The sequence below is a fragment of the Hypanus sabinus genome, chromosome 9 (genome assembly GCF_030144855.1).
Source record: "Hypanus sabinus isolate sHypSab1 chromosome 9, sHypSab1.hap1, whole genome shotgun sequence".
In the NCBI taxonomy this organism is placed as follows: Eukaryota; Metazoa; Chordata; class Chondrichthyes; order Myliobatiformes; family Dasyatidae; genus Hypanus; species Hypanus sabinus.
The window spans coordinates 24,075,935-24,092,559 of NC_082714.1; the positions used below are offsets into that span (position 1 = coordinate 24,075,935).

Here is a 16,625-nt window from a genome sequence, read left to right on the forward strand (position 1 = left end):
TTAAATTAAATTTGGAAGAACTGTGTTCTTTCAAAATCCCAGGACTGCATCTTTAAAGTACAGTATAACGTGATGTGACTGTCTGGCTCAAAGGATCACTAGTTATGTCTCAGCATTTGTTCATTCTGTACATGATTAAGGTTTAATTTTGTCTAACACAATTATTTTAGCTGTGTTTTGTTGCTCTCACTCCCCATTGACCCTCACCTGTAATACTCGCTTCCCCAGCCTTTCTCAGAAGATCGTGGCCACCTATCGCCTGTGCTCTGAGCAACTATCGTCGCAGCATCACTATGACTACGGCATGCGTGCAGTGAAGTCTGTCCTCACAGCAGCTGGAAACCTGAAGCTGAAATTTACAGCTCAGGATGAGAGTGTGCTGCTGCTGCAGGCCCTGCTGGATGTGAACTTAGCCAAGTTCTTGTCCCAGGATGTACCACTGTTTCAGGTACAGTATCAGGAAACCTTAGGCGTGGAGGTGGGGGGTCATTGCGACTAAAAAAAAAACCCAGTGGGATTGAGTCTGCATTGCACAGCTAATTTATTATAAATAGATTTTTGTGACATTAATTATCAAAGGCTGACAAGGCATAGTGCATTTGTGAAAGTGATTAGCCATAATGTTAAGAATTAAATAAAAACTAAAAACATCCCTAAGTTTGACTATTGTTTATAGTTGGGTATCCCTGTTATAGGAAAGTTTTGGGTGTACTGAGGAAGGTGCAGAGGAGATTTACAAAGATGTTGCAAGGACTGGAAACTTGTAACTATGAGGAAAGATTAAATAAGATGGAGTTAATTTCTTTATAACAAAAATATCTAAAAGGTAGACTTAATTGAAGTGTAAAATAACAAAGGGCTTAGATAAAAGAAGTAAGGATCGATTTTTCTTTTGCTAAAACCATGTGCATCGGGACTCTGGGTGGTGAGGATGCAGATTCATGCAATTGATGGCTGAATTAATGGGAGGATGAGGAAAAATGTTTTCATCCTAATGTTGGTAGGAATCTGAAACTGACTGAAGGTAGAAATCCTCACCATACTTTAGGGTTACAGACCAAGTGATAGAAGATGCAAATTGACTTCATAGCTTGTTTTTCATCAAGCGTAGACATTGTGGTCCATGGATTTTCAGTGATTGTTTTTGATTACCCCAGTGAATCTGACAATTTCAGCACAGCGTTGTAGAAGGAAATCATTCACCAAAACACATTACCACACACACAGAATGCTGGAGCAACTCAGCAGGTCAGACGGCATCTATGGGACTGAATAAACAACCGATGTTTTGTGCCAAACCCCTTTATCAGGGCCGGAAAGCAAAGGGGGAAGGTGCTGGATTAAGTAGGTAGGGGGTGGAGAAGGAGGACACGCTAGAAGGTGATAGGTGAAGCCAGGTAAGTGAGCGAGGGGCACCATGGAGACTGATCTCCTCACCTGTCTATCACCTCCCCCTGGTGCCCCTCCTCCTTCCTTGATCCCATTCACATCTCCTATATCACCTCCTCCTGATGCCCCTCCTCCTTCCTTTTCTTCCATGATCCACTCTCCTCTCCGATCAGATTCCTTCTTCTCCAGCCCTTTGCCATTTCCACTTAACACTTCCCAGTTTTTACTTCAATACCCCCCCCCCCCCCACACTCACCTGGCTTCACTATCAGATTCTAGCTTGTCCTCCTTCCCATCCCCCACCTTATTCTGGTATCTTTCCCCTTCCTTACCAGTTCTGAAGAAGGTCTCGGCCCAAAACACTGACTGTTTATTGATTTCCATAGATGCTGCCTGACCTGTTGAGTTCCTCCAGCATTGTATAAGTATGTGTTTGTGTGTGTGTTACTCTGGATTTCTAGCATCTGCAGGATCTTTTGTGTTCACCAAAACTTATAATTTAAATTCTTGTTCTTAATTGTGTAGTGCTGAGAAGCTGGTGCGAAGCACTTACCAATCCATAATTATACTTTAAGCCAGCGGTATTAAACTGGCCATTCTGTCATTTGTTTCAGTTTGCGGAAACGTGCTGTTCAAAAATGTTCTATTGTGTTTCTGCACTAGTACAGTACACTTCACCAAGGCTTCTTTGTTTGTGAAGGACTTCATAAAAATGGGAAGATGGTTCTATAAATGCAAGCTTTTTATTGTTACAATGAAGCCTGTCTGTCTCATTACTTTAGGGCATTATATCTGACCTGTTCCCTGGTGTGGTGCTCCCTGTACCAGAACGTGAGGTCTTTCTTAAGGCGTTGAAGGACAACATCAAGAAAATGAAACTACAGCCAGTTCCATGGTTTATTGAGAAGATTATTCAGGTCATTTTAATTGTCATCTTTCCTTTGACATGATATTTTTCAGAAGTACATATTTATGGTAGCTGCTGATTTTTGATGATCTGCATCTACTTATCTAGTTGTGTTATTAGTATGTTTGTCCCACCATACCATGCACTTTCAAACGGCAAAATAGATTGTTTCTTGATGCTTATGTGGATGGTTTTTAAGGGAGGCATGAACAACACTAATACTGTGCTCATCCGCAGATGGCTAATTTAGTGAAATGAACCAGAATGTTGTGTTGCCAAATAAATATGAACATACAGTTTTTATTTTCCCTTTGAGCTTTCACACTGCTGTGTCTAAATGTGTTGAAGCATTCATTATGAATAGGACACCAGATGACTGTAAGAGCAAGATTGATTAGATATGCCACAGCTTTAAAATGTACACTGCTATGACAGGTGTTGGAATGCATGCCTTTGATGCCAATAAAATATCTAGCCTACTTGCATAAAGGTGGAGCAAAATGCAATGTTAATTTGCAGATTTAGTCAATGGGAGCTACCTTTATCTTCTTTCCAACAAAGCACTCTTATGTTGGATGATCTTGGAAGGTGCACAACTAGGAGAGGAAGGGTGGTGAAGATGTTCCCTTCTGTGGGTATCTTTGTGTCTCTAGCTCATTGACAGAAGAGAATTCCTGAGGAGGTACAGAATGTAACGAACCTGATTATCGAGCACATGGGGAGGGTGAGGTCTAGCATCGATGATAAACTGTTCTTCAGGAACGGTTCACCTTTAGCATAATCAGATACACATTGCTGCGTGCTGTAGATCTGTGAACAAAAGGTGAATTGGATTTAGGCTGACAAAGGTTTGGAATTATTTGTCAATGTTGAGTATAAAAAATGAACGTTTTATAAATTTTTGTGCTTTTTTGCTCCTGCAGCTGTGATTCTGTAAATAAAACAATGGTTACTGAGGTGAAGTGTTCTGATTTAATTGGTTAACCAATGATTTCCTTCAACAGATTTATGAAATGATGTTAGTACGCCATGGGTTCATGATTGTTGGTGATCCTTTGGGTGGTAAAACCTGTGCCTACAAAGTGCTGGCAGGAGCACTCAGTGACTTGTATGCAGGTAAGGTTTTATCGGACACTTAAAGTAAATTATCTGTTGTAGCTTTGCAAAGTAAAAACTTTCATAAACCCAGAGGTAGATTGGAAGTGAGTTGTAAAGTGGACACGAGGAGGTCACAAAGGTGTGTGGATGGATTTAGTAAATGGGCAAAGAGCCAACAAATGGAGTACTATGTCAGAAAATAGGAAATTGTAGCAGGAAGAAAAATAAATACAAAGCACATTATCTAAAAAGTGAGAGATTGCTGAGGGCTAAAGTGAAAGCATCTGGGTATTCCGGTACATGATTTGCAAAATGTATGTGTGCAAGTAATTGGGAAAGACAGAAATTAAATACAAAGCTTTTAGATGAAACTTCATCTCCTTCTTGATAATTATTACTTATTATTATTTCTTTCTTTTTGTATTTGCACAGTTTGTTGTCTTTTGCATACTGGTTGACCGCCCAAGTTGGTGCGGCTTTTCATTGATTCTATTATGGATTGCCAGCAAGAAAATGAATCTCAGGGTTGTATATGCTGACATATATGTACTTTGATAATAAATTTACTTTGGATTTTGAACTTGAACTTTGAAAAGTGAGAAGGTGAGCTTCAGTTATACAGGGCAATAGTGAGACCACATCTGGAGTATGGTAGACTTATTTACCTCCTTATTGAAGGAGAGACCTTCATCACTTCAATTCAAGTCAAGTTTAATTGTCATTATCATTCTCACTAGCTGAATGCATGGCTTTGAGGCCTAGTTCTCACCCTGACGCCTGACTTCCACAAGGTGAATCCGTGGCTTTGAGGCCAAGTCCTTGCCCTGACGCCTGACCTTCACTAGGTGTATCTATGGCTTTCATGCCCAATTATCTCCCCGATGCCTGACTCTCACTAGGTGAATCTGTGGATTTGAGGCCCAGTCATCAACCTGACACCAGACTCTCACTAGGTGAATTTAAGGTCCAGTGCTCACCCCAACACCTAACTCTGACAAGGTGAATCTGTGGCTTTGAGGCCCAGTCATCTCCTTGATGCCTGACTCTCATAACACAAATTTGTGGCTTTGAGGCTCAGTCCTTGCCCTGATGCCTGACTTTCACTATGTGAATCTGTGGCTTTCAGGCCCAGACCTCGTCCTGACACCTGACTCTCAGTGGGTGAATCTGTAGCTTTGAGGCCCAGTTCTTGCTCCGAAGCCTGATTCTCAGTAGGTGACACCGTGGCTTTGAGGCCCAGTCATCACACGTACATATAGAATATTAGTAAAAACTCAACCAGCCAAATATATATGTATATGTATGTATATTTGGAAGCAGTTTAGAAAAGCTTTATAGAAAGAGTGGGTTGTCTTATGAAGAAAGATTGGACAGGCTAGGGTTGTATCAGCCAGAGTCAGAAGAATGAAATGAGAGTTGATTGGAAATATACAGGATCCTGAGGGATGCAGAGGTGAATGTGAATGTGTAGAAGATGCCTCTTCTCATGGGAGAGCCCACAACTATTGGCCACTCTTCAAAAATAGTGGGTTGCCCATTTTGATCAGAGGTTTAAATATATTTTTTCAGAAGTTTGTGAGTCTTTGGAACCTTTCTTCAAAAGGAAGTGAAAGCAGAGCTTTGATTATTCAAGACAGTAGCAGATAGATACAGTACTCAATAAACAAGGTGGTGAAAGGTTACTGTGGTAGATAGGTATGCTGGGTTGAGATTACAATCTGTTCAACCGTGATCTTATTAAATGGCAGTAGGATACCTGCTCCAAATTAGTATGTCCTACTTTTAGCTGTCACAAAGTTAATATTGCGTGTTTCTTGATTTGAAACTTTTTGTCTAAGTGCACTTAAAATGTCTGGATATAGAGACTCATGCTTATCAAGAGATTTCCACCTCTTCCAAATAAAAATGCAGTTATTTGTACTAAATCAACATTTGGGTGGATTTAAAGGCAGTAGTGTACAATTAGGTTCTTGGAACTTTCTAGCCAGATACTGTTGTTGACACAATGACATTGGACTACTAAAAGAGAATATTAGTCAGCATTATGAAACTCATGACGGCATCTGTGGAAGCTAAGAAATAGGGAAGTCTGAGACCGTTTTTGGTTATTGAGAGTATGGTGAGGAGGCAGGCAGCAGGTGGAAAGTTTAGGGTTTTTTTTTAATAATTCTGGAGTATTTGTGACTGTCATTTTTATTTGCTTCATTGTGTAATTACTGCAATGTGGCAACAACTCACTGTATAAAAACACGCAGACATGGCCAAGAGGTTCAGTTGTTGATCAGACCAAACATCAGAACAGGGGAGGAATGCGATCGAAGTAACTTTAGTGCCAGATGGGGTGATTTACTGATCCCCTGGGATTTTCATGCACAATAGTCTCTAGAGTTTACAGAGAATGGTGTGAAAAGCAAAAATTGCCCACTGAGTGGCAAAAATCCCTGATTAATGAGAGAGGTCAGAGAAGAATAGCCAGACTGGTTCAAGCTGACAGGAAGGTGACAGTGACACAAATAACCATGCGTTACGACAGTGGTGTGCAGAAGAGTATCTCTGAATGCACAGCACGTCGAACCTTGAAGTGGATGGGCTACAGCAGCAGAGGACCATAGACACAGGTACAGGAGGTCAATAATAAAGTGGCCCCTGAGTCTATATGGATGGTGACACTACACTATTGTTAAACAAGCCATATTATATTAGCTTCTGTGTGGAAGATTTTTGATGTCATGAAATCAAGTTGTTTTTAATACATTCATTAAAATATCAAAACAATGTGATCTGGCTAATGTATATGCTGATATCAAATGTGTTATAAATTTTAATAGGGCAAAGGGAAAAGTCAGACTAATGGGTCAGTCTGAATAAATTAGGGAAAAAATTCTTTCTTATAGTGGGTTCAAAATTTTGGCATGGACACATTAGGTAGGGATATATTGTTTGGTAAATATTCTTGATTTTTTTGAATTTGACAATTAAATTTTGATGTGCTGAAAAAATTCACCAGAGAAAACTCCATTGTAAATAGTTTCTGAACATTTTATGATATGATAAGAATTAATTGCAAAGAGCTGAATTTCTATCAGTGCATGGCATATAGAGTCCTTCTATCCTTCTCATCTATTAACTTGTATTGCATTTCACACCTTGAAAGAATGTATTTCTAAAATGTAACATAGTTGGAATGCACACTAGACATAAATAGATCTTGGCAATGGTATTGGTAAATAAGATTCATGAGGGCTGGAGGGAGAGCTGGAACTTTGCACCATTCTTAGATAGAAAATTAACAACAAGTTGTGCTAAGCTGAAACAGAAGAATATAAACTTTAATTTAGTAGACATGTTATTTTGAATAATGTTTCATCTGTTTCATTTGAAGCAAAGTTAATGGATGAGTATTCTGTTGAATACTGTATAATAAATCCCAAAGCTATAACCATGGGCCAGCTCTATGGGTGCTTTGATCTTATAAGCCACGAATGGACAGATGGGGTTCTCGCCACAACTTTTCGGGCTCAAGCAACTTCTGCCACCGATGCGAGAAAGTGGATTATATTTGATGGACCTGTTGATGCTGTTTGGATTGAAAATATGAACACTGTATTAGATGATAACAAGAAAGTAGGTGATTTTTAAAAATAAGTGTATGAAATTCTTGTTCAAAAAATTACATAGAAATCCATAGAACATAAAGAAACCAGTCATTTGCCACAACAAATTCATGCCAAAATTTATGCTTCATTTTCATCCTTTCTGTTTAGTAGAACGCATCATTCACTTCTCCCTCATAAGCTTTATTACCCACTCCATAAATACAACAATATTATTTCCTTCAACATTCCCTTTGCTAGCATGTTACCACACTCTGGGTATTTTTTTTCTAAAATCCTCCAAGGATTTCTTTCTTAATGAAAAGGATCCCAATGATCCAGCCTATCCATGCGCACCATTCCTTTAGCCACACATTCATCTGGCCTATCCTTCTACTCACTGACTGATGGCACCAGAGTCAGTTCTGAGATTGTGACCTAGTGAGCCCACCATATTCCCCTTCTCTCATCTTCATCCCTTCCTACTTAACACCATTGAACTTGTGTGGCTGGAGAGTATTTGGTCCGTGATTTGAATGGGAGAACCATGTGTGAGAATATGCCAATATAGATGTTGAAATCTTCTGTTCCATTCAACTAGATTCTGGCTGAACAGTAACATGCCTCGGGAGAGCAGTATATTATAGTCATTATTACCTAGACACTCCCCTACATTTATGTTGTCTGCTCCCTTTTTTCATCCCCATTACATGATATAGTGATATTTAACACAATGCAATGCTCTTGGCCATTGATTCACTCATAATTATTTATGTGGCATCTGTCTTCCAGTTGTGCTTGATGAGTGGAGAAATTATCCAGATGAGTTCTAAAATGAACTTAATATTTGAGCCAGCAGATCTGGAACAGGCTTCGCCAGCTACAGTCAGCAGGTATTAATTGTGGACATTATCGAAAGCTCAGCAGTTAACACAAGATTCATTTGCTTTGCACATGCTGAATTGGGAACTTCTTTCTAACAGGTGTGGTATGATATATCTGGAATCCCATCAGCTCGGTTGGGCACCCCTGAAAGATTCTTATATGGATACACTACCATCAACTCTTACTGCTGAACATAAAGAACTGGTAAGTTTAAAAAAAAACACACACAAAATGCTGGCAGAACTCAGCAGGCCAGACAGCATCTATGGGAGGAGGTAGTGACGACGTTTCAGGCCGAAACCCTTCAGCAGAAGTGGTAAGTCTTTGGTTTTGGAAGTTTACACTTCAAACAATGAACATAAGGAAAATGTGGCCAAGTAGTATTCACTGTTACTGATGACAATATGGACAGATGTTGAAGTTTAAGATGTTACTCATGTTTTTAACATTAATTTTCTTCCTCCTTTACTTTCTTTTATTTGTGGCAATTCTCTCTGTGCTCAGAGAGTAAACCTCTAATTACAAAATTCAATATTTTCCCCTGTGTGGTTGGTTGTAAATGAAGTGTGCAGGAATGTAAGAAGCTGCAGAGTGCAATAGACTGCTCAAACATCAGTGGTATATGCCTTCCTATCACTGATAGTATCTACAGGAGTTGCTACAAGAAGGCTGCATCCATCATCAAAGATCCCCACTTTCCAGGCCAATCCATCTTCTTACCATCCAATTGATAGGAGGTACAGATCTGAAGTCCCACACCACCTAGTTGAAGAACAGCTACTTCCCTTTAACTCAATTCAAGTTTAATTGTCATTCAACCTTACACGAATACTCATGAATGCAGCCAAGCAAGACAGCGTTACAATTAGATCATGGTGCTAAAACTCATTGCTTGCAGTCACACACAAGAACACATTCACAGAATAAAAGAGTCCCGTTGTTCATACCCCCTCACCTTGTGACACTGCAACTTGATGCCCAGGCCTCGCCCATACAAGTCAACAAACCCATATGAACTATTCTGTTATTAAATCAGTTGGCACAGACAACCCCGATCACTAGATTTTAGGAACAATATGATTTCTTCTAATTGTGTTTGTTCTTGTTAAAAGTGTTTTATTTATGTTTATGATTTAATTATGAAAGCTGCTTATACATGCCTGTGATGCTGCTGCAAGTAAGATTGGTTTGTGCGAACACATACTTGACCTTGACGGTGATGTTAGTGCTTTCTTGTGAAAGCCCCAGCAGAAAGTGTTGGCAGCTGTGCAGCTGAGGGGCAGTGGACAGGTGAGCCTAATTGCGTCCCATCACAACATTTACCTAATAAATGATCACATTAACAATCAAGAATAGAATCCCTGACTTATTTTCCTTTCCTAACCCAGGCGAATTGTGGCTAATTGCAGCATCCCTATCACAGATTAGCTGAAGCATAGCCAGTTCAAGGGAGACCAGTACTTGTAATTCTGATCTTCATCACTGCAAACATCATGGGATGAAATCAGAAGTTTATAGTAGAGAAGGAGGCCAACCTGCCCATGCCCGTGAAAATGAACCAATCAGTCTAATCCTACTCTCACATGCCCCTATAGAACAACACAGGAACATCCCCTTTGGCCCAGGATGTCCTCACTGAACATGTTAATCTAATAAACTCATCTGCCGGCACAAAGGCTGTACCCCTGTATTCCCTCCCTGGTCATGTGCCTGTCCAAATGTCTTTTAAATGTTGTTATCGTATCAGCTTCCACCAATTCCTCTGGCAGTGCAGGTACCCACCACACTTTATGTAGAAAACTTGCCTCATAAATCTCCTTTACACATTTCCCCTCTGGCGTTAAATCTTTGCTTGATGGTATTTAACACTTCCATCCAGGGAGAAAGACTCTTCTTACCGACCCAGCCCGTGCCTCTGATAATTTTTATCAGATTGTCTCTCTTCCTCTGATGCTCCAGAGAAAACAGTTCAAGTTTGTCCAACCTCTCTTTGTTAAAATACTCTCTAAACAAGGCAACATCCTAGTGAACCTCTTCTGTATCCTCTCCAAAGAGTCCACATCCTGCCTGTAATGCAGTGACCCAATATGGCATAATCAGAGTTTTGTGGACTGTGAAATCAAGTATTTACTGAACTTCTCAGTGGAAAATGTGCTCGGTCATTGGAGAATAATCTGATGATTCTCTGAATCATAATAAAATTATTCAGGTAGGCATCTGACTTGCTTTGTTTTTAGATCAATGACATGTTCCACTGGCTGATACAACCAAGTCTGGATTTCACCCGGCTACATTGCAAGTTTTTCGTGCAGACATCTCCGATGCATCTGGCTAGCAGTATGATGAGGCTCTATACTTGTTTATTGGGTAAGTGATTGGTTTGTCTGATTGCTATTGCTTTTCCACAACCAGTTCCATTCAGCTATCTGAAGTAAAGACATTTAAGAGACTCTCAGGCACATGGATGAAAGAAAAATGGAAGGTTATGTGGGATCGATATTAGATCGATCTTAGAGCAGGTTAAAGGGTCGGTACAACATCATAGGCTGAAGGGCCTGAATTATGCTGTATTATTCTATGTTCTAACTGCCCGATTAATATTTCGGCAATGTAGTCCACAATATTTTAGTAATTATGCTAAAATATAACCCTAGCGAGATGCAAAGAGATCAGTTGTTCAGAACTTTTTAACAAAAGCTAACACCTTACTGGATTTCAGGAACATGAGTTAAGATTATTTTTTTTAAAGAATTATGGGCACCCCTGCACATGAGTACATGAATGGCCTGTGATATTTTTGCTCATTGATCTAAAACTCAAGCCTTGGGCACAGATGAGAATGGATGGAATATTTTCGGAACCACACAATACTGCCTGGGCACCCTGATGTAGAAATCACATTGGGGTTGCAAGTGTGATTGATACCAGGAAGTACCTGATTAAATACCCATAGAACATTACAGCACAGAAACAGGCCCTTCGGCCCTTCTTGGCTGTGCCGGACCATTTTTCTGCCTAGTCCCACTGACCTGCACCCCTGACATGAAGTAACTTAAGAAGTAGTCATTATCACATTCCACTCCACAAAATCAGTTTTTGGTTGTGAAGAACTCTTTGCAATTGAACTGCTAGAAAAGTGTCTAAAACACGTTCACTAATTAATTAGAATCATGTTTATTATCACTGATATATGTCATGAAATTTGTTTTGTAGCAGCAATACAGAGCAAGACATAAAAATTACTATGTTATATTAAATAAATAGTGAACAAAATAAGGAGGTAGTGTTCATAGGTCATTTGAAATTTGATGGCAGAGTGGAAGAGGCTATTCCTAAAACACTGAACCTTGGTCTTCATGCTGCTGTATCTTCTCCCTGGTGATAGTACGAGAAGAGGGGATTGGTGAAGGACTTTTATGATTGAAGCCACCTTCTTGAGGCATTGTCTTTCGTAGATGTGGGGAGGCTTGTGCCCGTATTGGAGCTGGCTGGGTCTGCGTCCTCTTTCGATGCTATGCATTGGAGCCTCTATCCCCCCATCCGGCGATGCAACCAGTCAGTACATCTGTAGAAATTTGCTAGAGTCTATACGTCTCCCCAAGTGCCTGATGACGTAGAGACACTGATATCCCGCCTTGATTTTGTTAGGGCAGGACAGATCTTCTGAGATTTTGGTGCCCTACCTTCTGCCACTGACCTCTCAGTGAAGATTGATGTGTACCCTCCTATCTTCCTCTGCCTGAAATCTACAACAAAATCCTTAATCTTGCTAATGTTAAATGCAAGGTTGTTGCTGCGGCACCACTTAACCAACTGATCTGTCTCACTCCTGTACGACTTCTCGTTGCCATCTGACATGCTGTCAACAACAGTGGAGTCATTGGCCAATTTGTAGATGATGTTTGAGGTGCGCCGAGCCACACATTCATGAGAGTAGAGCAGTAGTCTAAGTGTTATAGTGTATTATAATATTTAGTGGGGCCAGTATTATAGTTGTTATAGTGTTATGTGAGTATTATTGTCAGTATTATATTGTATATAATCAGTATTATGTAGGGAGGCTGGAAAATATGCAAAGGAGAAGAGAATCAAAGGTGACACTATGATATATAGATGAAGAAGTATGAGAGAAGACTGAACTGGAGCAGTAGTATGGGAGAAGGAGCTTTAGTCTAGCTCTAGGGCTTTACTCTTTGGCAAGAAGGAGGATGAGAGGAGACATGATAGAAGTGTACAAAATATTAAGAGGAATAGACAGAGTGGACAGCCAGCACCTCTTCCCCAGGGCACCACTGCTCAGTACAAGAGGACATGGCTTTAAGATAAGGAGAGGGAAGTTCAAGGGGGGTATTAGAGGAAGGTTTTTCACTCAGAGAGTGGTTGGTGTGTGGACTGCACTGCCCGAGTCAGTGGTGGAGACAGATACACTAGTGAAGTTTAAGAGACTACTAGACAGGTGTATGGAGGAATTTAAGGTGGGGGATTATATGGGAGGCAGGGTTTGAGGGTCGGCACAACATTGTGGGCCGAAGGGCCTGTAATGTGCTGTACTATTCTATGTTCTATGTTTTTAAGACTGAACTGGAGCATTAGTATGGGAGAAGACTGAACCGGAGCATTAGCATGGCCTGGAGTAGCTGAGTTGTGTGATCTTTCTGTGCCCTTTATTCAATATAATGCTGACAAAAGCATAAGGAACCTAAATAATGAATATCTAGGTACCAGTTAGGATCCTGAGGAGACCTAGGGCTAGAGGTCACCTCCACTAAATTAATTTAAGGAGGATTTTTTGTCTTCCATTGTGTTTGTATTTCAGCCAATTCCAGGTTCAGTGATGGATGTTGCTAACTATGAGTTTGTCTTCTTCTAATCTCTAGGTGAAATAGCTCAGTCGGGACAGGAGAATAGCGAAGAAATGTCGAGTCAGCAAATCACCCTCTGGCTGCAGGGTCTGTTCCTCTTTGCTACTGTGTGGACCGTTGGCGCCACCATCAGTGGGGAAAGCCGCAAGAAATTTGATGCTTTCTTCCGGAATTTGATATTGGGAATGGATGACAATAATCCTCGGCCCAAGAGTGTCAAACTGACAAAAAACAACATCTTTCCTGAAAGAGGTTAGACTTGAACCAATTCAAAGCTTAAAGGTGTTACAAGAGCTATAATTAATGCACTTAATCCACATTATTCTCATCTTGGTGCAGGAACTGTCTATGATTACTACTTCAAAAAGGCTGGTAGTGGACAGTGGCATCTATGGACTGATTATATCAGCAAAGAAAAAGAAATTCCTGCTGGAGCCAAGGTTTGACTTTGTTGCAGGGGTTTCTGTCTCTGTTACTTGTGTTTAGTTGTCATGCTCTTCCTAGGCTGAGATCAGTATAATATTTGATATTTGTTTCCATGAATGTGTGGTCTCTTGCTTTCCTAGATATATTAGCAAAGCTCTCTTCCCCTGTTACCAAATGAAGATCAACACACACAAAATGCTGGAGCAACTCTGCAGGTCAGGCAGCATCATGTTTATCATGTTTATTCATTCAGGAAATGAATAAACTGTCAATGTTTCAGGCTGTGACCCTTTTTCAGGACTTGAGTCAAGATCTTCCAGTCAAGATGGCGCCAGCATACAACACTCCCTTGGTCGACATCTTCCATAAAAACGTCTATTTCACTTCTTCTATGTCTGTTTTTCATCTTAGATGTGTTTCTGGAACTGTTAGAGCCTGCAATTTACAGTTTGGAGATCGATGGAGTGATCCAGCACTTCGCTGGCTTGGAGTAGATTCTGGGAAGCGGCCTTCAATGTGAAGAAGCTTAGAGATGGGACAGGAACCGATATTTGATTACATTTTGTTGATTAAGGTCTTGAGGAAGATGAAACATAGAGGTGATCATGGAAGGGGAGCGAGAATTCAGAGGGGGTTTGGGGGTCGATGTTCTTGTTCTGTTTTGTGCAGGACGTGGGGTTTTGGAGGTTGATGACTGGGATACTGTTCTTTTTTGTGCAAGGGGTGGTTGATGTTTCTCTCTGAATGACTTTCATGTTCTTTCATTGCTTTGTGGCTGTCTGGAGAAGGAGAATCTCAGAGTCGTGTATGGATACATACTTTGATAATAAAAGGACCTTGAACTTTTGAACCTTTGAACCCCTGAAAAAGGGTCTGGGCTTAAAACACCCAATGTTAATTCATTTCCATCAATGCTGTTTAACCTGCTGAGTTCCTCCAGCGCTTTGTGTGTGTTGCTTTGGGTCTACAGAATTAGACCTTTCTTTTGATCTAAAATTAAAATAAAATATTTATCCACCTTGCACTCATGAATTCTACCTGTTGCTAACCCTGACTGGTTCAGCATCCTAAACCTTTAAGAAATGTTCTTAAGGTCTCTGTTTAAAAAGAAAATGGTGACTTGGTTTTGAATTTTTTTTTGGAAAATGTATTTAAGTTTGGGGTACAATCCTGTATTCTAAGCAGGAGAAAGCCCTGGCCGTTTATCCAACATCATTGCCTTGTCCCCTTGCCTTGCAAACATCAGCCTTTATACTGTCCAGTAGCTTTAATCCTCCAGTTATACAATGTACCCAGCAATAAGAAATTGCAATAAAAGATTATTATTTTGGGACACGAACAAAAATCTGAACACTATAATTTCTTACCTTCTAATATATCCATAGCATTGTTTATTTAATTCTTCAAATGTATATTGGTTTACAGGTTTCAGATCTGATTATCCCCACCATGGAAACTGCTCGGCAGACCTTTTTCTTGGATGTTTATATTTCACACAAGGTACCTTTGCTGCTGTTGGGTCCCACTGGCACAGGCAAATCTGCAATTACTAACAGCTTCCTTGTGCAGCTGCCCAAAGAGCTTTACGTTCCCAACTGCATCAGCTTCTCTGCCAGAACCACAGCCAATCAAACCCAAGATATTATAATGTCCAAACTGGACAGGCGGAAGAAGGGGGTTTTTGGTCCACCAGTGGGGAAAGAGTCCATTGTTTTTGTAGGTAAGGGGTCCAACATTTAATTACTTTTTGATATGTTAGACATTTCTTTTTAATATAGGACTTAGCTCATTCTGTTTAAAAATGCTTAAAGATTTACCTGTTATGTTTTTCATATATAGAGTAATTCTAAAGTTAAGTTGCCACATCCATTGTGCTTGGTACTTATACCACGTGTGGCAACAACTTTGGAAATGCAAGATTTGCTTACTTCCTTCAATGAAATAGTCTTCTTGACATTCCATTGAACCGAAATAGTGGGATTTGCCACTTCTGATACAGTTGGCAGATTGTCATCACGATGGCCCATGTAGTTCAGGCATTCAGTAGGTTGACCACTGCTCTGGTTTGGCAGGGTACAGACAACTTGCAGTCAAGGAGCACACACAAAATATTGGAGGAACTCAACAAGCCAGACAGCATCTATGGAAAAGAGTAAACAGTTGATGCTTTGGGCCAAGACCCTTCACCATGACTGGACAGGAAGGGGAAAGGCATCAGACTGAGAAGATGGGGAAGGGAGGGAAGAAGTACAAGGTGGCAGGTGATAGGTGAAACTGGGAGGGGGGAAGGGGTGAAGTAAAGAGCTGGGAAGTTGATTGGTGAAAGAAATAAAGGGGAATTTGATAGGAGAGGACAGAAAATCATGGGAAAATGGAAGGGGGAGGAGTACCAGAGGAAGGTGATGGGCAGGTAAGGAGAGAAGGTGAGAGAGGGAAATAGGAACGAGGAATGGTGAAGGGGGGTGCAATTACTGACAGTTCAAGAAATCGATATTCGTCATCAGGTTAGAAGCTACCCAGATGGAATATAACGTGTTGCTCCTCCAACCTGAATGTGTCCTCATCATGGCAGTAGAGGAGTCAAGGGTTGTCTATGAATCAGATTTGAGACGTTAGATCTGAGATCTGATTGGGAATTGAAATTGCAGGGGCTCACATAGACAACAGGGGGGTTGTACCCAAGAGCAGTGACCATGGAAAACAATCAAGGGTCAGAACAGGGGGACGAGAGTTTGTTAATTGCATTGGGGCATGCTGACTGGTGCTCTATTTAACTTGGGAAGAGAAAATCCCAAGCAAGTATTCCATTTGTTGATTCCAGATGATCTTAACATGCCTGCAAAGGAAATTTATGGCGCCCAGCCACCTATTGAGCTGCTTCGACAATGGATTGATCACGGTCATTGGTACGACAGGAAAGATACATCAAAACTCTTCATTACAAATGTATTGTTTATTTCGGCGATGGGTCCTCCAGGAGGAGGAAGGAACGACATAACTGGTAAGAAAACTGCTCACGCGCTTCCTGCATCGGTAGGACTAGGCAAATAGCATCAAAGTCTTAAATGTGTTCTGATGTTGTAGTAACATCGTATTTTTATACTGTCAATTCAAATCATTTTGCTTTGCACATGGCTCTCATTTCAAGTGCACTGTTATTTGCTCATCTGAAATTTACATTCTACATGACAAAAGTTTCTCTATATGTTAGCTACAAGAGAGGGGATCTTATAGAAACATAGACTTATGAAAGGGATCGATAAGACAGAGGTAAGAAAGTTGTTTCCACTGGAAGGTGAGACTAGAACTAGGGGGACATAGGCCTCAAGATTTGGGGGACTAGATTTAGGATGGAGATGAGGAGGAACTGCTTTTCCCAGAGGGTGGTGAACCTGTGGAATTCTCTGCCCAGTGAAGCACTGGAGGTTACCTCAGTAAATATGTTTAAGGCAAGGTTGGATAGAT

At 40.6% G+C, this 16,625-nt stretch overlaps 1 protein-coding gene across 1 annotated transcript in view; it reads left to right on the plus strand.

Moving 5' to 3' along the window:
• The window catches only part of dnah3 (dynein axonemal heavy chain 3), a 156,707-nt gene that overhangs the window by 79,681 nt on the left and 60,401 nt on the right, over positions 1–16,625 (plus strand). Inside the window, exons 32-42 of the mRNA XM_059979325.1 lie at positions 229–448; positions 2,172–2,306; positions 3,301–3,412; positions 6,777–7,018; positions 7,780–7,880; positions 7,971–8,076; positions 10,110–10,239; positions 12,750–12,986; positions 13,074–13,174; positions 14,586–14,880; positions 15,982–16,161. Of these exons, the coding sequence (XP_059835308.1) occupies positions 229–448; positions 2,172–2,306; positions 3,301–3,412; positions 6,777–7,018; positions 7,780–7,880; positions 7,971–8,076; positions 10,110–10,239; positions 12,750–12,986; positions 13,074–13,174; positions 14,586–14,880; positions 15,982–16,161 (1,859 nt within the window). The remainder of the gene's footprint in view (positions 1–228; positions 449–2,171; positions 2,307–3,300; positions 3,413–6,776; positions 7,019–7,779; positions 7,881–7,970; positions 8,077–10,109; positions 10,240–12,749; positions 12,987–13,073; positions 13,175–14,585; positions 14,881–15,981; positions 16,162–16,625) is intronic.